At 42.5% G+C, this 19913-nt stretch overlaps 1 protein-coding gene across 6 annotated transcripts in view; it reads left to right on the top strand.

The window, feature by feature from the left end:
* Positions 1 to 19913, top strand: part of SETDB2 (SET domain bifurcated histone lysine methyltransferase 2) — a 90903-nt gene that overhangs the window by 63850 nt on the left and 7140 nt on the right. For 3 of the 6 annotated variants that reach the window (XR_012001962.1, XR_012001961.1, XR_012001960.1), the window contains exons 15-22: positions 6261 to 6368; positions 12681 to 12814; positions 14613 to 14653; positions 14841 to 14912; positions 16464 to 16516; positions 17154 to 17220; positions 17856 to 17987; positions 18971 to 19042. Coding sequence is in view for 1 of the 6 variants with exons in the window: in XM_072760540.1 (XP_072616641.1) it covers positions 1137 to 1258; positions 6261 to 6368; positions 12681 to 12814; positions 14613 to 14653; positions 14841 to 14912; positions 16464 to 16516; positions 17154 to 17220; positions 17856 to 17987; positions 18971 to 19042 (801 nt within the window). In the remaining 5 variants the exon portion in view is untranslated. Of the gene's footprint in view, positions 1 to 1136; positions 1259 to 6260; positions 6369 to 12680; positions 12815 to 14612; positions 14654 to 14840; positions 15225 to 16463; positions 16517 to 17153; positions 17221 to 17855; positions 17988 to 18970; positions 19043 to 19913 lie in introns of all 6 variants that reach the window. The other 3 variants (XR_012001963.1, XR_012001964.1, XM_072760540.1) reach the window with 2 other exon arrangements.

The following is a 19913-nucleotide window of genomic DNA, read 5'->3' as shown; positions in this document are numbered from 1 at the left end:
AAATGCTCCTCCAAAGTGCAATCTTCTGACTTTGTGAAATGTAAGATCTAATTTCAGAGAGACACCAAGAGGTCTTAAGGTCTTACACGTTTGAATAATAAGAATTTTTAGGAACACCTTAACTGGTTAACTTCATCTAAATTTAACATTCTCACCATTAAATGGTAAAATAAATCTTTGTTTCAAAACTAAAACTTGAAGATTAAAAACAAGTATGTCCTGCAGAAAACCAAATCAATAAGAGGATAAGCATTGGAAAGGGCAAAAAAAAAAAATTGTTAAATGGATATTTATGGCCAAAATAATAGCAAACTCATAGGTTAGAGAAAGTTACCCTTCACTGTCCAGCCCAGTGCGGTTTCGGAAACCAATGGCTTCTTTCTCCCTCTCTGTCTCTTCCCTATTCTTCTTACCTCTCCTCCTCTTAGGTTCCTCTCCTTTCTTCCATCCCTTTCTTTAAAAAAAGAAAAAAAAATCAATTTCCTACCTTTTTGTATCTTGCTCTCCTAAGTTCTTATAATGCTAGATTAAAGTGCATTTAAATTAAAGCACATTGCTCATTTACTTCTTTAATTCACTCAGAATATATCTTTGAATATAGTTGGACATAGAGATCTAAAATTATTTTTACAGGCAGTTAACCAGAGCGCAATTTATTGAGCACATCATTGTTTTCCTGATTTATATTGGCAATAATAATAATTATTGAGAGCTTAGTATTGCCAAGGCAGTGTTTTGAGAGCTCTATGTTTAAAGTCCAGATTGTCTGTCTTTCTCTTTCAGTAATCTCTGTATCCAACATGGGGTTCAAACTCCCGTTCCCCACGTCAAGAGTGACATGCTCTTCTGACTGAGCCCGCCAGGCAGCCCCCTCATTGTGCTTCTTGAATAAAGAAGCACATGTTTAGACATTTTAAACGAATTCATTAATTTATGATCCTTCCTTTCATTAAGCCATTTAAGAAATACACAATAAATTGCTTCTCCACTTGGGTACCAATTTTTTTTTCTTTCTCTGAAAGTTGAGAATCTCTCATAAAAACAAGTGCTCTGCCTTCTACTTTGAGACTGGTGGAGGAGTTATGGAGACCAAGAAGTTCCACTTTTCCATTTCTCATCAGGGATGTTACTTATAGGTGTCTTTCAGGTTGCAGAAAAGATGGAAAAAAGGACATGTGCACTCTGCCCCAAAGACATCGAGTATAGTGTCCTATACTTTGCACAATCAGAGAATATAGCTGCTCATGAAAATTGTTTGGTAAGTTACTTGAAAACTCATGAGTCCTTTTAGAGAAGGACATACCCAAATAGATAAAAATTGCTTTGCAGACAATGATGAGTTGGCCATGATTTAGGCTTTTAAGTGGGGATTTGGGGAGCATATTTTTCTAACTTTTTAAACTGTTTCAGATCTTACCATCTTATTCCATTTTAGCTTTATTTATAACTGATCAAGCACAATTATGATGAAGCTTCTTTGAAGATATCTTAATGAGATATTTCAAATATAACCAGTACCTCTAGACATTGCACCCAGATTTGTAAAAGTATACTGTATTTGCTTTAGCTTGAGTTTTTTTTTTAAAGAAATAAAACACAGATAGTTAAGGATTCTCTAATTCTCTCTGTTCCCCTTCCACGATCCCTCTTGAAATATAATTGCCATCACCGATGTGCTGTTTCTTAATATCTTATATTTTTTATGTTCTCACCATGTATATTTAAGTGTGTTATGATATTGTTTTATATGTTCTTGGACTTTGTATAATTTCAATCAAGTTCTGTGACTGTTGAGATTTATCCATGTGATAAATTTAACTCCTACATCTTTCATTTTAAATGTTACAGAATTCCATTTTGCGACTGTCACTACTATTGTCATCTGAATGAGCATTTTTAGGTTTCTATACCTTTTTTCATATACCTAGCCAGCAGTCATGAACATCTTTGTATAGGTCTCCTGATTCATGGGAGAATTTCTCAGGTATAGGGCACATCGCTAAAACCAGAATTGCTGGACACAGGGAGCGTTTTGCACCTCACTGCATGTGCCAAATTGCTCTCCAAAAGGATCGCAGCAAGTATGACTGACGCACTGTTTCAGAATTTGTTTCTCTCCTTGCTGTACATAATACGATGAAATTTTAATTTTTTTCCTCCAATGAATGTATGTGAAATAAAATGGTCTCTTGCTTGCATTTGCAATTCCTTAGATCATTAGGGCGATTGTACCTCATTTGGCTGTGCTTTTGCACAGTTGTTTCTTGCTTCTGTGACTTGTGTTTGTAGACTGGATTTTGTCTTTGAGATCCTGATTTTGCTTACATGTATTTATGTATATAAATCGATTCTAATGCTTTATTACATATGTTGGCTTTTAATTTGTGGTGTTTCCTGTCAGAGACTTATAATGTACTTAAATTTGTCATTATTTTCCTTTATAATTTGTAGGATTTTTTTTCCCCTAAGAAATTCTTTCCTTTACTGAGGTTCTATCTTTTTTCCCCAAAATTTTAAAATTTGGCATTCTCATTTAGTTTATTAATCCAACAGGAATTTATTTAGACTACTCTGTAAAGTAGGGACCTCTTTTTTTTTTTTCTTATGAGTAACCACTTTTCCCAGCATTATTTATAAACTAATCAGTTCTTTTCTCATTGACTTATAGTGATAATAATGGTAACTCCCATTATTATTTAGTGTTCGCCAGGTGTAAGGTACTGTTCTGGGAGCTTAACCTGCATTAAACTGTTAATTCTTACAGCAACCCTAAGAGGTAGGTATCGTTACTATGCCCAAGCTAAAGATGAAACAACTGAGGCACAGAGAAGTTAAATCACTTGCCCACGGTCACACAGCTGTAAGTGATTGAGTCAGGATTCTTACCCAGGCTGTCTGTCTCCTTCTGGAACTCTCGCTGTTAATCCAATGTGCTAACAATATAATATTTGTGCACAGATCTGTTTCTGGCTCTATTCTCTTCCATTGATCACTTTGTCTATCCCTGAGCTGGTATAATATTGTCTTAATCACTGTGATTTTATGATAAGCTATAGCTATTTTTTAGTGCTTTGAATTTTAGGATCAGTTCACAAGGTTTCACACAAATTTCTATTGGAATTTTAACTGGAATTCCAGTGAATTTTTAGGTGAAATTGCTGGGGGGGGGGGGGGGGGGATGATATGAGTGCTTCTATGCATCAACAGAGTCTGTCTCCAGCAATTCCTATCTTTTATGGATTTCAGGAATGTTCAGTAATTTTTTTTCCATAGAGGTCTAGAACTTTGAATTAAGCTTTTTCCTGGTTTTTTGTTGTTGTTGTTGTTGGTTTATTTGTTTCATCACCTTTTCCTAATATATATTTTTTTAACTGTGTGTCAATTGTAGTTGACACACAATGTTACATGGGTCAGGTATAAAAATATCAAGTAATTTATTACTCTATACGTTGTGCTATGCTCACCATCAGGGTCACTGTCTGTCACCATACAGTGCAGTTACAATACCACTGGCTGTATTCCCTACACTGTGGCTAACTCATCCCATGACTGGAAGCTTATACCGCCCATTCCCCTTCACCCTTTTTTTTTAAGATTTTATTTATTTATTCATGAGAGACATGGGGGGTGGGCAGAGACACAGGCAGAGGGAGAAGCAGGCTCTATGCAGGGAGCCCAATGTGGGACTTGATCCCTGGTCTCCAGGATCAAGCCCTGGGCCGAAGGCAGAGCTTAACCACTGAGCCACCCAGGCTGCCCCCCTTCACCCTTTTTGCCCGTACCATCCCACCCTCCTCTCTGGCAACCACCAGTTTATTGTCTGTTTCTTCCTTTTTTTTTTTTTTTTTTTTTTTTTTTTTTGCTCATTTATTTTTAGTTTCCTCATATAAGTGAAACCATACGGTATTTGTCTTCCTCTGTCATTTCACTTAGCATGATTCCCTCCAGGTCCATCCATGTTGTTGCAAATGGCAAGATATCATTTTTTATGACTGAGTAATATTCCATTTTATATTTTTATAAATATTTTATAATATTATATTTTATATTTTTAATGTATACTATATATATTACATACACACACCACCTTCTTTTTCTATTCATCTACCAATGGACACTTGGATTGCTTCCATATCTTGGCTCATATAAATAATGCTGCAGTAAACACAGTAAGTGTCACAGGGTGAGTGTATCTTTTTGAATCCATGTTTTTTTTTTAAGATATTATTTATTTATTCATGAGAGACCCAGAGAGAGGCAGAGACACGGGCAGAGGGAGAAGCAGGCTCCATGCAGGAAGCCCAATGCGGGACTCGATCCCGGGACTCCAGGATCACACCCTGAGCCGAAGGCAGAGCTTAACCACTGAGCCACCCAGGCATCCCAGAATCAGTGTTTTCATTTTCTTTGGGCAAATACCCAGTGGTGGAATTACTGAATCCTATGGTATTTCTATTTTTAGTTGTTAGAGGAAACTTGATAGTGTTTTCCACAGTAGCTTAGCAATTTACATTCCCCCCAGCAGTGCATGAGAGTTCCTTTTTCTCCACATCCTCACCAACACTTATTTCTTGCCTTTTGGATACCAGCCATGCTCACAGGTGTGAGGTGACATCTCATTGTGGTTTTGATTTACTTTTCTCTGATGTTAAGCGATGCTGAGCATCTTTTCATGTGTCTGTTGGCCATCTGTACATCTTTTTTGGAAAAATATTTTTTCAGGTCTTCTGCCCATTTTTAATCATTATTTGGTTTTTTAGTGTTGAGTCACAGGAGTTCTGTACCTGTTTGGGATATTAATCCCTTATCAGGTATATCATTTGCAGATATCCTCTGCTAGTCAGCAGGTTGCCTTTTCATTTTATTGATGGTTTCCTTTGCTGTCCGAAAGCTTTATTTTGGTGTGGTCCCAATAATTTATTTTTGTTTTTGTTTCCCCTGTCTGAGGAGACAGATCTAGAAAAATGTTATGGCTGATGTCTAAGAGGTTACTGCCTGTGTTTTCTTCTGGAAGTTTTATGGTTTCAGGTCTCACATTTAGGACTTTAATCCATTTTGAGTTCATTTTTGTGTATGATACAAGAAAGTGGTCCAGTTTCATCCTTTTGCATGTGTGTGTTGTTTTCCAACACCATTTATTTATTTATTTATTTATTTATTTATTTATTTATTTAGATTCTATTTATTCATGATTGACAGAGAAAGGACGGGGGGAGGGGAGGCAGAGGGAGAAGCAGGCCCCATGCAGGGAGCTAGACATGGGACTCGATCCTGGGTCTCCAGGATCACGCCCTGGACTGAAGGCGGCGCTAAACTGCTGAGCCACCTGGGCTGCCCTCCAGCACCATTTATTGAAGAGACTGTCTTTTCCCCCATTGTATATTCTTGTCTCCTTTGTTGAAGATTAGTTAGCCATACAATCATGGGTTTATTTTTGGAGTTTCTGTTCTGTTCCATTGATCTATATGTTTGTTTTTGTGCCAGTACCAGACGTTTTATTATAGCTTTATAGTGTATCCTTAAATCTGAGGTTGTGATACTTCCAGTTTTGTTCTTCTTTCTCAAGACTGTTTTGGCTATTTGGGGTCTTTGTGGTTCCATACAAATTTTAGTATTATTTGTTCTAGTTCCCTGAAGACTGCTATTGGCATTTTGATAGAGATTGCATTGAATCTGTAGATAGCTTTGTGATTGGATTGTGTAATGTTGACATTCAGTTCAGAGAGAGGCTGGATTCTTTTGGTTTCAGGTAACACATAGAAACTTGAGCCAACCTAAACATAAAAGTGGATTTTTAATCAGACTGCAGGGGCATTTCATGGCTCCTGAAGGCAGGCATGCAGGCAGGTCTAAGAACAGTAGCTAGGAAGCCATCAGGGACCCATCTTGTCCTCCCTGGCCCTCGTTTCCATCTTCCTCTCTGCATACTGGCTTGCTCTCTACCATGTGGCTCAGAGTCTATTCCACTCCCTCAGGAGAGGGAATCCAGTTGATTCAGCTTTGGGTCAGGGACCAAACCAGGTCCAATTAACCACTGGGGGTCAGGGTTATGCAGTATAAAACATGTCTGGGAATCGGGGCCACTTCCAAAGAAAAGCAGGGTGGCTTGTGATCTGCTTACATACCCCAGAAGGTGGTCACTGTTATACCCCCAATCCATCTTCCACTCCTGGTAAGTACTTCGTGATACCATTTTCTGATTTGTAGCTTTCAGCGGTACTTTGTACATACTCTGAATTTTTTCTTTTCCCAATCCGTAGCTATATTCTTCAGCACTTGTGGAATGTGAGGATCATGATCCACGTAGTCAAGATAGAAATTTTGATGTGGAATCAGTAAAAAAAGAAATCCACAGAGGGAGGAATTTGGTAAGTATAAATGATTTTATTACTCCTACAAGTTGAGCAGATCTTGAAGGGGATGTTTCCCAAAGGAGGTCGATTTGATTGGTAAACCAGGGATAGAAACACATCTTGGGGAGCTAAAAGACATAGGACCTGTACTGGAAACTTAGATTCAAATGAACACTTACTATTTTAAAATAAACTACAACATGCTTCGCCAGCAAAGTAGATATGAGTTAGAATGCTTTTGGCTGTAAGTAAAAGGAACCCCCAACTCAAACTGGTTTTAACGAAAGGATGCTTATTTTCTCACTTAGCCAGGGGGAAAACTGGCTTCAGAGTCAGTTGATTTAGTGACTTAATGGTGTCCCCAGGAGCCCATCATCCTTCCTGTCATCCTGTCCACATCAGTTGGTTCTCTTGTGCTCACATGGTGGTCACAGGCAACAACTCCAGTGTCAGTCTTTCTTGTTCCTGTCTGGCAAGAGAAAGAGTCCATTTCCCAGGCATGGAATAAGAGCCCTTCTGAAAACTTTTGCACATAATTAGTCAGGATCAGTCCCCTTGGATCTGGGTTGGCTCCTCTTGGGAAGACAGAGTGTAGAGCAATTACCCCATTGGTTCTGTTACAGTAGCCTTCCTCTCTGAAAAGCCTTTCACTGCGACACCTGGGTGGCTCAGTGATTGAGCATCTGCCTTTGGCCCAGGGCGTGATCCTGGAGTCCCAGGATCGAGTCCCACGTCGGGCTCCCTGCATGGACCCTGCTTCTCCCTCTGCCTGTGTCTCTGCCTCTCTCTGTGTCTCTGTGTCTTTCATGAATAAATAAATAAAATCTTTAAAAAAAAAAAAAAAAGCACCATAGTGCAGGTGGGGCCCAGGGAAGCCTTCCTGGTTGGAGAGGAGTGAGGGTAAAGAAGATGGGGAAGGAGGAACTCCAGCAAAAGGGAGTAGGATGTGCAGAAGTTCGGAGGGCAGGAGAGACATGCCGTGTTCCTAAAACTATAGGCATATGACTGTGGCAATCTCCTGACTGCACGGAATTCCACAGGATACCCCAGAATGCATGAAAGCATGCTCCCGTTAGATCATGAGTCGACTTTGGTTTTTCACTGTAACAACTAAAGCTGCGGACCTCTTGCACACATCCTGTGTGCTTGTTTGAACACTGCCATAAGCCCATTGCTAGTAGTGCAGCGGCTGAGTCAAAGGCAGTTCCCCTAATAATACTGAAACACGCTAGTAAGCTGTCGCCCAGGAAGGCTGTGCCACTTCATACTTCTGTGGATGAAGGAACGCTTTTCCCAGCCCTTGGCGGAAACGGGTGTCACAAATCTTGTTACTGTGTGCCTTCCCTCATGGCTCGGGAGGGTGAACATTCTCCTCGGGCACCTGCCTCCCTCCCGGCACACCCAGCCCCCACGGTTCCTCTGTGCTGCCTTTGCCCGTCAGTGGCCCCACCTCACAGCCACAGCCCAGCACCACCATCGCCGTCCTGCAGACACCCTGGGCTCCCTGTCCCCACCGTCCATGCGCACGTCTCCTTACTCACCTAGTAAACCAATCCCCCCCACCGCCCTGCCCCGGGGCAATGCACCTGTCTGTTGTCTGAGTCCTACTGGCACTTTCACAGTCGAACTACTGTACAAAGCCCCACAAATGCGTTGACTGATCTTAGATTCATGGCTACAAACCTCAACAGGAATCTCCACATGTCACCCTCCACCGTGTACATTTACTGTTGCATATCCTCTCATCTCTTTTTTAAAACATCTCCCGACCTCAATTGTCCATCCCCAAGTTGATGACTGTGCCTTATTTTTTTTATAGACTTCTTTTAGAGCAGTTTTAGGTTCACAGAACACTTGAGGGGAAAGTACAAAGATTCCCATGTACTTCCTGCACCCACACGTTCATGGCCACCTTTTTATCAACATCTCCCACCAGAGTGGTGCCTTGTCACAACTAACGAACCTACATTGGCACGTCGTTGGAACACCCACCCTCTCTGGTTTACATACCACAGAGGTTCATTTCGGTGGTATGCGTGTCTTTGTGATTTTTACTGAGAAATGGAAGCCATTAGCCAGGAAGTCCTACCATCCAAACCACTGCCCATCCACCTCTGTTCCTAGACCCTGGGGCCTACCTGTTGTCAAAGTCAACCCTCCACGTAGACTTTGGGGTTTGTTTTTTTTTTTTAATTTATTCATGAGACAGAGAGAGAGAGAGCGGTGGGGGGGCGGGGGGGGGGAGAGGTGGGACCTGGAATCCCGTCCCCTATCAGGCTCCCTGCTCAACAGGGAGCCTGCTTCTCCTTCTCCCCCTACTCATTCTCCTGCTTGTGCTCTCTCCCTGTCAAATAAAATCTTTTAAAAAAAGAAATCAACTAGATGGCCAGATTTACTTGGCTGGATTTTGTTTTGTTTTGTTTTTAAGATTTTATTTTATTTATTCCTGAGACAGAGAGAGAGAGAGGCAGAGACACAGGCAGAGGGAGAAGCCGACTCCATGCAGGGAGCCCAATGTGGGACTCGGTCCCGGGTATCCAGGATCACTCCCTGGACTGAAGGTGGCGCTAAACCACTGAGCCACCGGGGCTGCCCTCCACTGATGACTTTGAAGTCATCACCTGCCCGTCCTTAAGGACTAGCCTCTTACATTTCCCTTTACCCCATTCACCTCCCTATGCCGCCCTCTCCCGGGTTAGGTCCTCCAGCATATATCATCTGAAACCCTCCTTCGTACACAGAAAGCCCGTCCATTACAATGTCACTTTTGTCTTTAGCTGACCTTTCATCAGTATTTATCACACAGTTGTCTGTGCCCTGCACTTTTTTTTAATTATTTACTTTTAAAGATTTTATCTATCTATCATCTATCAATCATCTATCTATCATCTATCTATCTATCTATCTATCTATCTATCTATCTATCATCTATCTATCACAGAAAGAGAGAGCACAAGTGGCCCGAGAGGCAGGGAGAGGGAGAAGCAGAGTCCCTGCAGGGTGGGGAGCCTGACATGGGGCTGGATCCTGGGACCCTGGGTTGTGGCCTGAGCCGAAGGCAGGTGCTTAAGCAACTGAGCCCCCCAGCACTTTCTTCCTTTGATTCACTGCACACACTGCTGGTGTGTCTTACCTTTCTGGTTGCTTCTTCCCAGGCACCTTGGCTTATTTTTCCTTGTCTGCTGAATCTCCCAAGTGTGCAGTCCCCAGAGTCTCCCAGGCTCCTTTCTCCACCTGAACCTCTTTCCTGTGTGACCTCTTCTAGTTCCCATGGCTTCAATTCCATACTTATTCCTCCCGCTGTGATAACCAACCTGACACATGTATGTCAATACCTACTAGTGTCTCGTATTAAACTGGCCAAAGAACACAGTTCCAGCCCCTGCACCCACGTACTCCATCCAAACGCTTCCCTTCTCACCTCAGTGAACCGCCCACCGTTCATCCATCGTCATCTTCTCATCAAGCTCCCAGCCCAGCATCCGCTCAGCACTCCCCTGCAGGCCCCCCGCTTCGGTCACTAACCCACAGCAGTAAAGGACGGTTGCTCACGTCACCCAGGCGTGTTCTTTCTGCACTCTCTCCGGCTCATCCTCACCATCACCCATTCTCCACACAGCCACAGTAGTGTCTTTAAAATACCCATCTTGGGGCGTCTGGGTGGCTCAGCTAGTTGAGCATCTGACTCTTCATTTCATCCCAGGCCGTGTTGTCAGGGTTGTGAGACTGGGCTGCACACCAGGCTCTGCTCTCCACACTCTGCACTGAGTCTGCTTGGGCTTCTTTCCCTCTCCCTCCATCCTTGCCCCTCCCCCAGCTCATTCTCTCTCTCAGATGAATAAAATATTTTTTAAAAAATAAAATATCGATCACTTCATGTTCCTGTTGTACCAAGACAAAACCCCCAATTCCTTACCCTGGTTTGTCACCCTTACAGGACCCAGCCCTTACTTACCCCTGGGTTGTAACCTCTGACTCTCCCCTGAAGCGCATCTCTTCTCGGGCATCAGCCCACCATCCTGTCTTCCCAGTCAGCTTGCCAATAAATGGGAAGCTCACTCTTGCCACAGGAACATAGAACCTTCGGCCTAGAATATCCTTCCCCCCTGCTTTTTTTGTTGTTGTTGTTGTTGCCTACTGGGAGCTCTGGTTATTATTCAAATCTAAAGTTCTCCATCACCTTCTGAGAGGGTTTTACGGATCCCCAATCTGAAGTTGGGACCCAGTGAGTGTCACCTCACCTTATTTTAATTCTTACAAGGCATGTATCATCACTGTCTTTTAAAAAAGGTAATTCATGTATTTTTATTAGCTCGTTCTTTGCACTAAGCATTTGGTAAACGTTGACATCTATAGGCTTAGTGTTGCTATAATTACTGGAGTTAGGTATTTATTTACTTTGTTGTTGTTGTTGTTAAAATTAAATGTATGTTCATTAAGAGGAATCATTAAAGAAAGGGAAGACACAAACCCCAGGTTGGACAGACATTTACCACACATGTATTATCACTGTGTTCTTGAGTTTGCTTTATGTGATCATGGTCTCTCTCCATTTGAATGTTCCCTCCATGAGGGCGGGTGCCTTGTCCCCCCAGGACACTGCCCGCTGCATCACGCTTACTCGGTAGTCTTCAAGTGAATCAAATTTTATTAACCATTTGTATTTCTTCTGTGGTTTGCATCTTCCCATTTTTCTCTGCATTTATCCATCTTAAACCTTTATCAACTACGCAGCACACATTTTTCTTTTTCTATTGATATGGTTGACATACAGTATTAATTTCAGGAATCCCAACACAATGACTTGACATTTATGTACATTATGAAATGACCACAATAAGCTTGATTACCATCTGTCACCAAATTCTGGTATTATTGACTATATTCTCTGCATTCTATCCCTGTGCTTTACTTTTTTAAGAACTAAAAGTTTGTACCTCTTAATCCCCTTCACCGACTCCACCTACCACCACTTTATGCTTTGTATCTATGAGTCTGTTTCTGTTTTCAGGCATTTTCATTGTTTTTTCTGGTAGCTGTCACCATAAAAATGGAAGTTTAAATTTTTTTATGTAGTCAGAGCATCAGTCTTTTTCTCTGTGGCTTCTGAGTTTCCGTCCTTGCTTAGCTTTCCTGACTTTAACTTTATACATTTTTACTAACTTTAAAACTTTTTCTCATAGTTCACATCTTAATCCATGTGAAATTTGAGAATACAGTGTGAGGTAGGGATACAACTTTATTTTTTTTCTACACATAAAGCCAGTTGGCCTCCAAATTAAATGATCATTCTTTGTGCTCTGATTTGGAATCCCACTTTTAGCATAATCTAATTTCTTACCCATGTTTGAATTTTCTTTACTTGTATGGTTGCCTGTGCTGACTTTGGGATATTGTTTGAGCTACTTCCTGTCCTGCAAGGTGGTTTCATCGAGCTTCCCCTTCAGTCAGAGCATGATGTAAATCAAATCACTTTGGGCATGGCTTGGACTCCCCTAAACCAGTTAGATTTCCGTGGCCACACACCATCCTAGCCATCTCCACACCACCTTCATACGTAAAATACCAGATCAATTGGCGAATATATAGAAGCGAGAAATCAAATAAACTGAACTTAAGGGGCGCCTGGGGGCTCAGCAGTTGAGCATCTGCCTTCATCTGCTCAGGGCATGATCTTGGGGTCCTGGGATCGAGTCCGCATTGGGCTCCCCATAGGGAGCCTGCTTCTCCCTCTGCCTGTGTCTCTGTCTCTCATGGATAAACAAAATCTTTAAAAAATAATAATAAATTGAACTTTAAAAAATTTGCTACTCAGGGTTTTGTTTTTTAATCTTAAATTCTTGGCCCTACTACATAGACTCCAGAGAGGTTTCACTTATTTAATCTCACGCTGCCCTCAGTAGAAACTGTAAGACCTGAAAGGCAGGGTTATTTGGGTTATTTGCAGGGAGGGATCTGAGTCTAGGAGAGAGGAGGGCCGGGTGGACCACACAGCTCAGTGGCACCATCAGCAACCACCCTCACCGTGAGCCCCAGTGTCACTAACAGGACCCCTTGCCTAAGGCAGGATAAATCTCTTTTTAGTTATCTCCGGTAAAAAGGTTTGGGGTTTTGTATTTTTTTGAAGCAAGAAGGGTTTTCTGCTTTTAATCAGATCATTACAGGTCAGTGCCAACTTAGCAGTTTCCTAAGAGAGGTTTTGCTGAAATTTCAAAATGAGCAGCAGGATGTGGCTGTGCTTAAAAATAACACTTAATGATGTCTATATGTTTTAACAAAGATCATGAAAAACAGGTGTTTACTTTCGTAAAATTCATTCTTCTGTAGAGATGCGCTTTCTGTAATCGGAGGGGAGCTACCGTGGGATGTGACGTAAAAGCCTGTAAGAGGAGTTACCACTTCTTCTGTGCCCAGAACGACCATGCGGTTCTACAGACTGATGGATTGCGAGGAATATATAAGTATGTATAATGGAACAGTTGTTTTTTTTTTTTTTTTAAGATTTTATTTATTCCTGAAAGACCCAGAGAGAAAGAGGCAGAGACACAGGCAGAGGGAGAAGCAGGCTCCATGCAGAGAGCCCCATGCGGGACTCGATCCCAGGATCCTGGGATCACAATCTGAGCCAAAGGCAGATGCTCAACTGACTGAGCCACCCAGGAATCCCTATACCATACTTTTTATATTTGATTTGCTCAGAAGCTCATGGGTTATAAAATTTTCATTTTTTATTTTTTTACCTTCCCAAGGAGCTCATTTATTAAGACTTCCACGATGACCTCAAACACCCACTCGACACACTATTAGCAGAACTATGAACAAAAAAGGAGTCAAATTCCTGCTACATCTCCAAGTTTGCAAAAATACTGATCTTGTATAATCAGGAGAACCAATTAATAGAGACCCAATGAAACAATCATTTTTGTCATTACCAGGTATCAGGTGAACATCTATGCATTTTTAAATTTACTTAAACATTCATTTGTGAAAAAAACAAACAAACAAAAACCATTCATTTGTGAAGAGTGCCCATGACAGACAAGATACCTTGCTAGGTGCGGTAAGAATATAGAGGAACAGACATGGACTGAATCTCAGAGAACCTGTCACCATGTGGAAGGACCAGAAAGACCAGGACTAATAGAAGCACATGGCATAATGGGAGCAGGAGGGGATTCACACACAACTGGCTTCATCTTGAGTTGATAACTGTTGAACTGGGTGATGGGTCGGGAGCCTCCACTTTTGCGTCTGAAATGTTCCATAATTAAAAAAAAAAAAAAGGTAAGTGCCTGGCAAACAGAAGTGCTCAGATCCTGGAATCCAAAAGGTTGAGGAGATTAATTTTGCTCAGGTCAGGGGATGGGCTGCCAGGAAGACTGTACTTGAGAAGTGGAAACTGGTCTGTGTGTGTGTGTGTGTGTGTGTGTGTGTGTGTGTGTGTAAGAGAGAAAGAATTCCTGCATTCCCACAGGCAAGAGGACTGTGCCTCCTGGGGGTCAGCACCTTAAGGAAAGCCAGGGGCATGTAGCTGGGCCTGAGGAGGACGAAAGCTCCACAGAGTTCACTGTCTCCGGTTCTCCTCCTTGGCCTGCGCTGCATCCTTCTGTTCCAGGACACTGATCTATCCTAGATTCACATGGTTCAGCTCTACAGTCCGGGGAGATGCCTGCTGAGTCAGAAAACGAGCTTCCCCCGAAATCCATGCACGCAGTTGTGTGCCGTTGTTGAAAGTCAGCAGGACTTTGTGCAGCCAGGTGAAAACCCAGCCTAGAGCTGGGTCCTGAGCTCTCCCTACATGACCGCTTGCTCCCTCGGGGCCCACAGGCCTCTGCCGGGGGGGGGGGGGGGGGGGGGGGGGGGGAGAAGGAGGGGGGCCCGGGGCAGCGAGGAGGGGCAGGTGCTTCACGGCATTGACAGCATTTTCCTTGGGCAGATATCTAGGGTGAAGCCATCAGGAGAAACAGGCTAGTTCCTTTTTAAATCATAAGAACATAGGTGTGGTATTTTAAAAGTCTAAGTAAGGGGATCCCTGGGTGGCTCAGCGGTTTGGCGCCTGCCTTTGGCTCAGGGCATGATCCTGGAGACCCGGAATCGAGTCCCGCATCGGGCTCCCGGCATGGAGCCTGCTTCTCCCTCTGCCTGGGTCTCTGCCTCTCTATCATGAATGAATGAATGAATAGATCTTTTTAAAAAAATAAATAAATAAAAGTCTAAGTAAAAAATGTTTAATGGTTCTTTGAAATTGCCTGTTTTCAGAGTGTTCTGCCAACAACATGCTCCAGGGAGCAGCGCTAATGGTAAGTCTCCAAGGTTTAGTCCTGAGGGTCCAGAGCTGGGCACATGCGTAGGACCGACACGGGAGAGTCTGACTTACCAGCCTCACTGACCTAAGTACAGAGTTTCAAGTCACATTCTTACATGCTTAGAAAATTGCTGGTTTCTCTGTGCCATGTGACAGACGCATGTTTCTTCTTTGCACACTAGACCTACTCCCAGGAAACTCTCTGTCTGCTGCCTTCCATCCCCAGGACAATCAGAGGACCAAACGAGGACGTGGTAAAAAGCTTTGCCTTGTGACTGCCTCTCTTCTAAAAGAGTATCAGGATTTCCAGTGCACAGAAACTGATAAATTGCTGCACGTTCCCTGAATGTTTCCTAAGAATGCATGGCTAGCTCAGGTTCTGATTAAGGGATACTGGGCCCTGCTACCAGGGGTTACGGGATGGACCGTCCCCCACGAGTGGCCTCTGCTTACTGCCTGAACCGCAGTGTCTTACCAGCACTGAATCTGGAAGGCTCATGGGGCCGGGAATCAGGACCTCTCTGGAAAAGGCTTAGCTCCGTATCAGGCCAACTGCATTCTTAGTGGTAAATAGCACTCTCTAAACGATATTGTTACCCTCATTTTTTTAGTACTCTTTTATCAGGGATGACTGTAAAAACATAGCTTCGATCAGTATTTATTGATAGGGAAAGGTAACAATAATGTAATAGGGATTTTTTTTTAATTAAAAAATTTTTTTTTCTTTTTTGGAGCATGCACACAAGCAGGGGTGGGGGTACAAGGGGAGGGAGAGAATCTCGAGCAGGCTCCACACCCAGCAAGGAGCCCTGACACATGGCTGGGTCTCATGACCCTGAGCTCACAACCTGAACTCAAACCAGGAGTTGGACGCTCAACCAACTGAGCCACCAAGGCGCCCCAGCTTTTTAAATTAAAAAAAAAAAAAAGTTTTTAATGTATTGGTATTAAAAGGCAGATTATGACACTGTTAGGAATCTTTGCCCCAGAAGAAACTATCCGTTTCATTTGAATTCTTCTAAAAATTTCCTGTATATACAAACTGACCTACTACTACATTTTGCTTTCACTCAGAGAACCTTCCGTACGTGTACAAATGGATCTACCTTATTTTTGAAAGGCTGCGTTACATTCCATCTTGTGTGCTGTTCAGTTGCCTGAGTTACAGCTGAACTACTACTCTCTGCACGATGCACACTTAGGTTATTTCCATTTTTTCCTATCGCACTGAATAGCAGAGTTCACGCTTCTTTCGTCTGTGGGCCTTTATGCGACTGTACCATTTGGAAAACTGTAGATTGCTGGGTCAAGAGTATACACAAGGTGGTTGTGATGACAACCGCCGCATCATCTCCCACAGCGGCTGCACCAGCAGCACACCATTACCCCAATCCTTGCAACATTAGACGCTAAACACCTTCATCTCTGCCAGTCTGATAGGTGAAAATTATTGTTTTGCATGTCTTTCCTTAGGAGTAAAATTGAAAAAAAAAAAAAAAGGAGTAAAATTGAGTGTATTGCCCTATCTTTTAAGCTGTATATTTGTTGTCTTGTGACCCAGCCTGTTTTTCTATTTAATCAACTCGTCCTACAAGGTTCCCTGTTTGCCTAATTTTTCTACTCAACTGTCTTTTTTATATTGACCTAGAAGATTTTTGTATTTTAGAAACTGGTGCTTTATCATATGTTGCAAACATGTAGTGTAAGTCTGCTGTAAGAGTTTTCTGTTTTATGTAGTCAAAATCGGTCTTTTCCTTTATGGATTCCAGTTTCTACATGACTTCTATTTTCCACTGATTTTTCAGGAGTGAAAAGAAAAAGAGGAAAGAGATCTCTCTCGACAGGCATTCATGCACAGGTAATCTGACTTTATTACAGCTTTCTGGTTATTTACAAGGTTTCTTCTTTATTTTAACCATTTAAAGATCATCAGGTGAAATGATAACAGAACCGTAATATGATGAATGTAAAAGACAAGCTGGGTGTGTCTTGGGTGTGCTAGCACATGGCCTTCAGGAGGCGACAGTCCCGTGGCCTCTGTAACGGGTGTCCTGGTACCAAGTCAGCGCCGTGTGCTTCTGGCCCTAAGAGGGGCAGAGGGGCAGTTGAGCATCCCGACCCAGCCAAGTGCTTCTCAGCTGCACGGCCCACACCTGACCTGCAGAATGCGTGATTTTCAAAAAATTTGTGCATTCCTATTGTATGTAAAGTATATGAAATGTTTTGGGGATTTGAAACCGGTTTTTTTACACATCAGCTTATATGAGCTAAATTAATACACGCCAGCAACCTTCTCCACTTGCTGTCTACACTGGAGGAGCCCATTCCTCTCGGTGTTTTGTTATACAAAAATTATGTGACATTTACATGTAAACTACAAACAAATGCACAGCATGATTTTCACCACAGGCAAATGCAACAAAAGACTGTTTTCGCCTTACCCAATATCAAATGCCAACAAAACCGATGTGATCTTGATTTTTCTCTCCCTCTAGCCACCTAATGCGATGACACTGAATAGACTCATAAAACACATGAAGGATGAGGATGGCAGACACACAGGTTGGCTATAAATTTTGTATCGAATATGACCTTACGGTACTCATAAAAATGATAACCCATTGATTTCAAAGTTGGTTCCCCCTTATCCCTGTAGACTTGTAGTAAGTGTAAGAATAAAAACCTTTTATCCTAACTATCCACTCTATCCTAAGCCCGGGAGATCAAGGTACTTTAGGTGGGGAGAGTACCAGGACAGGTACACCTGGTCCTGGCCTGGAAGCCAGGGTTCCCTGAGCCCGGAACATGGCGATGTGCCATCTCTTGTACCGTGACCCACCCCTCAGGAAGCTGAAGCTAGTAACTCCAGCTTTCTGTCAAGGAAATGGGACATTCCATAATGACACACAGTTACTGTGACAGAAAAAAAATGATGGGGGCTCCATTTTAGAGAATCCTCTTGATTCAGATACTTAGTCTAGGCCAAGAAGTTTTTATTTTCACTTTCTGTAACATTGTTTCAGCTGGGAAAACACGAAGTATGATGAAATTACAATGAAAAGATAAAGGTGAAGTGTTTGTTTTCCTACGGATTGTGTCCATCCACCGCTAGGCATGGTCTGAAGAAGTGACCATAAAGGGATTTATGATAGCCGCCCTAAGACCATTTCTTTCTAAAATGTTTTTCTTATTCTTAGATGCAACTGTGAAGATTGATTTTCTTAAGAAATGTAAGGAAGCAGGGCTTCTTAATGATTTATTTGAAGAAATATTAGACAAACTTCATTTGATCCAGGAAAGACTCATGGGTGACACTGCTTCTGATTCAGGTACTGAAATAGCAACATTCCTACATGTAGAGACTTCTCGCAAACCTCCTTATAAAACAAACCAAAAGTACACGTTTTCTTTCTATACAATTTCTTTCATCTTATTCTTTAATACAGTTCACTGTTCCAGGTCTCTAGTCTCTTACGCATCAACAGGATGTGGGTAATTCAGACTCATTAATTCAGTGAAAAGCACCCGGACACCCTCAAAGTCTTGATGTGCTTTGCCGAAGTGCAGAGCTGAGAGCGAACACCAGGAGGGTTAGCGCCCACATGCAGTCACACGCCTGTCCCCTGGTCTCCCCTGGCTGCTAACATCTGAGAATGGCATTCTGTTACAGTTTTGATTCCGATTCTGTTCCTTATGTCTTCTTTGATAATGTTAACTCACAGTTTACAGGAGAAAAAAGGTCTGATGTTTCCCTTAGTTAAATGGGGCCTTTCCTAAAGAGCTCTTTGGGAAGCTGAAGTTCCATTTGTGTAGGTAGGTGTGTGGTCACTTAGCCTTTGTAGACCCTACGCGACGAGCTTAAGTACAGTTACATTACAAGGAAAAGCCTGACGGTCTATACTGTGGGCAACGAGGTCAAATATATGATCATTTGAAAGGGATGGTTTTCTAGAGGGCAAAACCCAAAAGTGAGAAATTAAAAGCAAACATTTCCAAAAATTCATTAATTATATTCTTATGTTCATTTTTTCTTTACATTAGACTAAGCACTTCTCAATCTTGAACATGCCCCTCAGAATCCCCAGAGGGCTTGTCAAAACCCTTGACGGCCCTGGAGCTTCTGATTGGGTAGAGGTGCCACATATTTGCATTTCCACCATGGCCCCAGGGACACGGCCGTTCCTGCGGTCTAATGCTGAGGTTGCGCAGTGCCGTGCTGTGTTGTGACTTTCCCTTATTTGGGGTTTTTCTGTGAGCGGTATCTGCCTGTGTAAATCATTTAAATTAAAACAAAATGTTTTCCTCTCTACAGACTATGAAGAAATCGGGACTTCACTTTTTGACTGTAGGTTGTTTGACGACGCATTTGTAAATTTTCAAGCAGGTATGTGAGCAGCATAGTTCACAATTATTTATACATACTCAAGGGATATAATACTATTCAGGTGATAGAAATCATATTTTAGAAGAATGTTCATTGTCTTTCTAAATGAAAAACCCCACCACAGCGCAGTCTGATCCCTCCCTCACACCTGAGGGGACACGGTCGTTATCTGGAGGTGGCTGCAAGTGCTGCTTTTGATTTTCCACATGTTCTACATACACATCACACCTTAGTGATCGGAAGAGACTCAATTTTTTGTTTCTACTTTTTTTTAAATGATTGCAAAGTGGGAGGTCGCTGGGCCACACGTTCAGGACTCAGCAGGAGCTGGTGAGGCAGCCAGGCCCTACTGCACGGCTGCTCGCCTTGATTTGATGTGTACAAATTTTAATTCTCCCAATATTCATCTTCAAATCTTACTGGGGGAGGGAGGGCTGGAATTCATGGATTCTAAAGACAATTTTGAAACAGAAGCAAGCATGGTGGGGCAGAGACTTAAGTGGTTGATATTTTATGGAAAGGTTTTATTGAGTCATCACGTTGTTCACCTGAAACCAATATGACACCACCGTATATCAATAATCACCCATTTAGTGAGGAGGTCCTGCCCCCAAGATGCTTTCAGAACGGGCTAAATGTCTACTTAGGGCTGAGTCTGATGTGGCTTCTCTATGCAGCTGCCACACAGCTGGACAGGCTGTGCACTGCACAACCACAGTGCTCTACTGTCCATTCAGATTTTGTATTACATTTATAATCAGGAAAAACGGCCTGTCCTTTAACAGTCTCCTGAGTATATCTGCACACTGCTGAGGGGAGCATCCACATATATAGTCTTTTTCTAACAGGGGACTTTTCACTCCGTGCATAG

Source organism: Vulpes vulpes, chromosome 6 (assembly GCF_048418805.1).
Source record: "Vulpes vulpes isolate BD-2025 chromosome 6, VulVul3, whole genome shotgun sequence".
Lineage (NCBI taxonomy): Eukaryota > Metazoa > Chordata > Mammalia > Carnivora > Canidae > Vulpes > Vulpes vulpes.
This window is presented reverse-complemented; position numbering and strand designations above follow the sequence as displayed.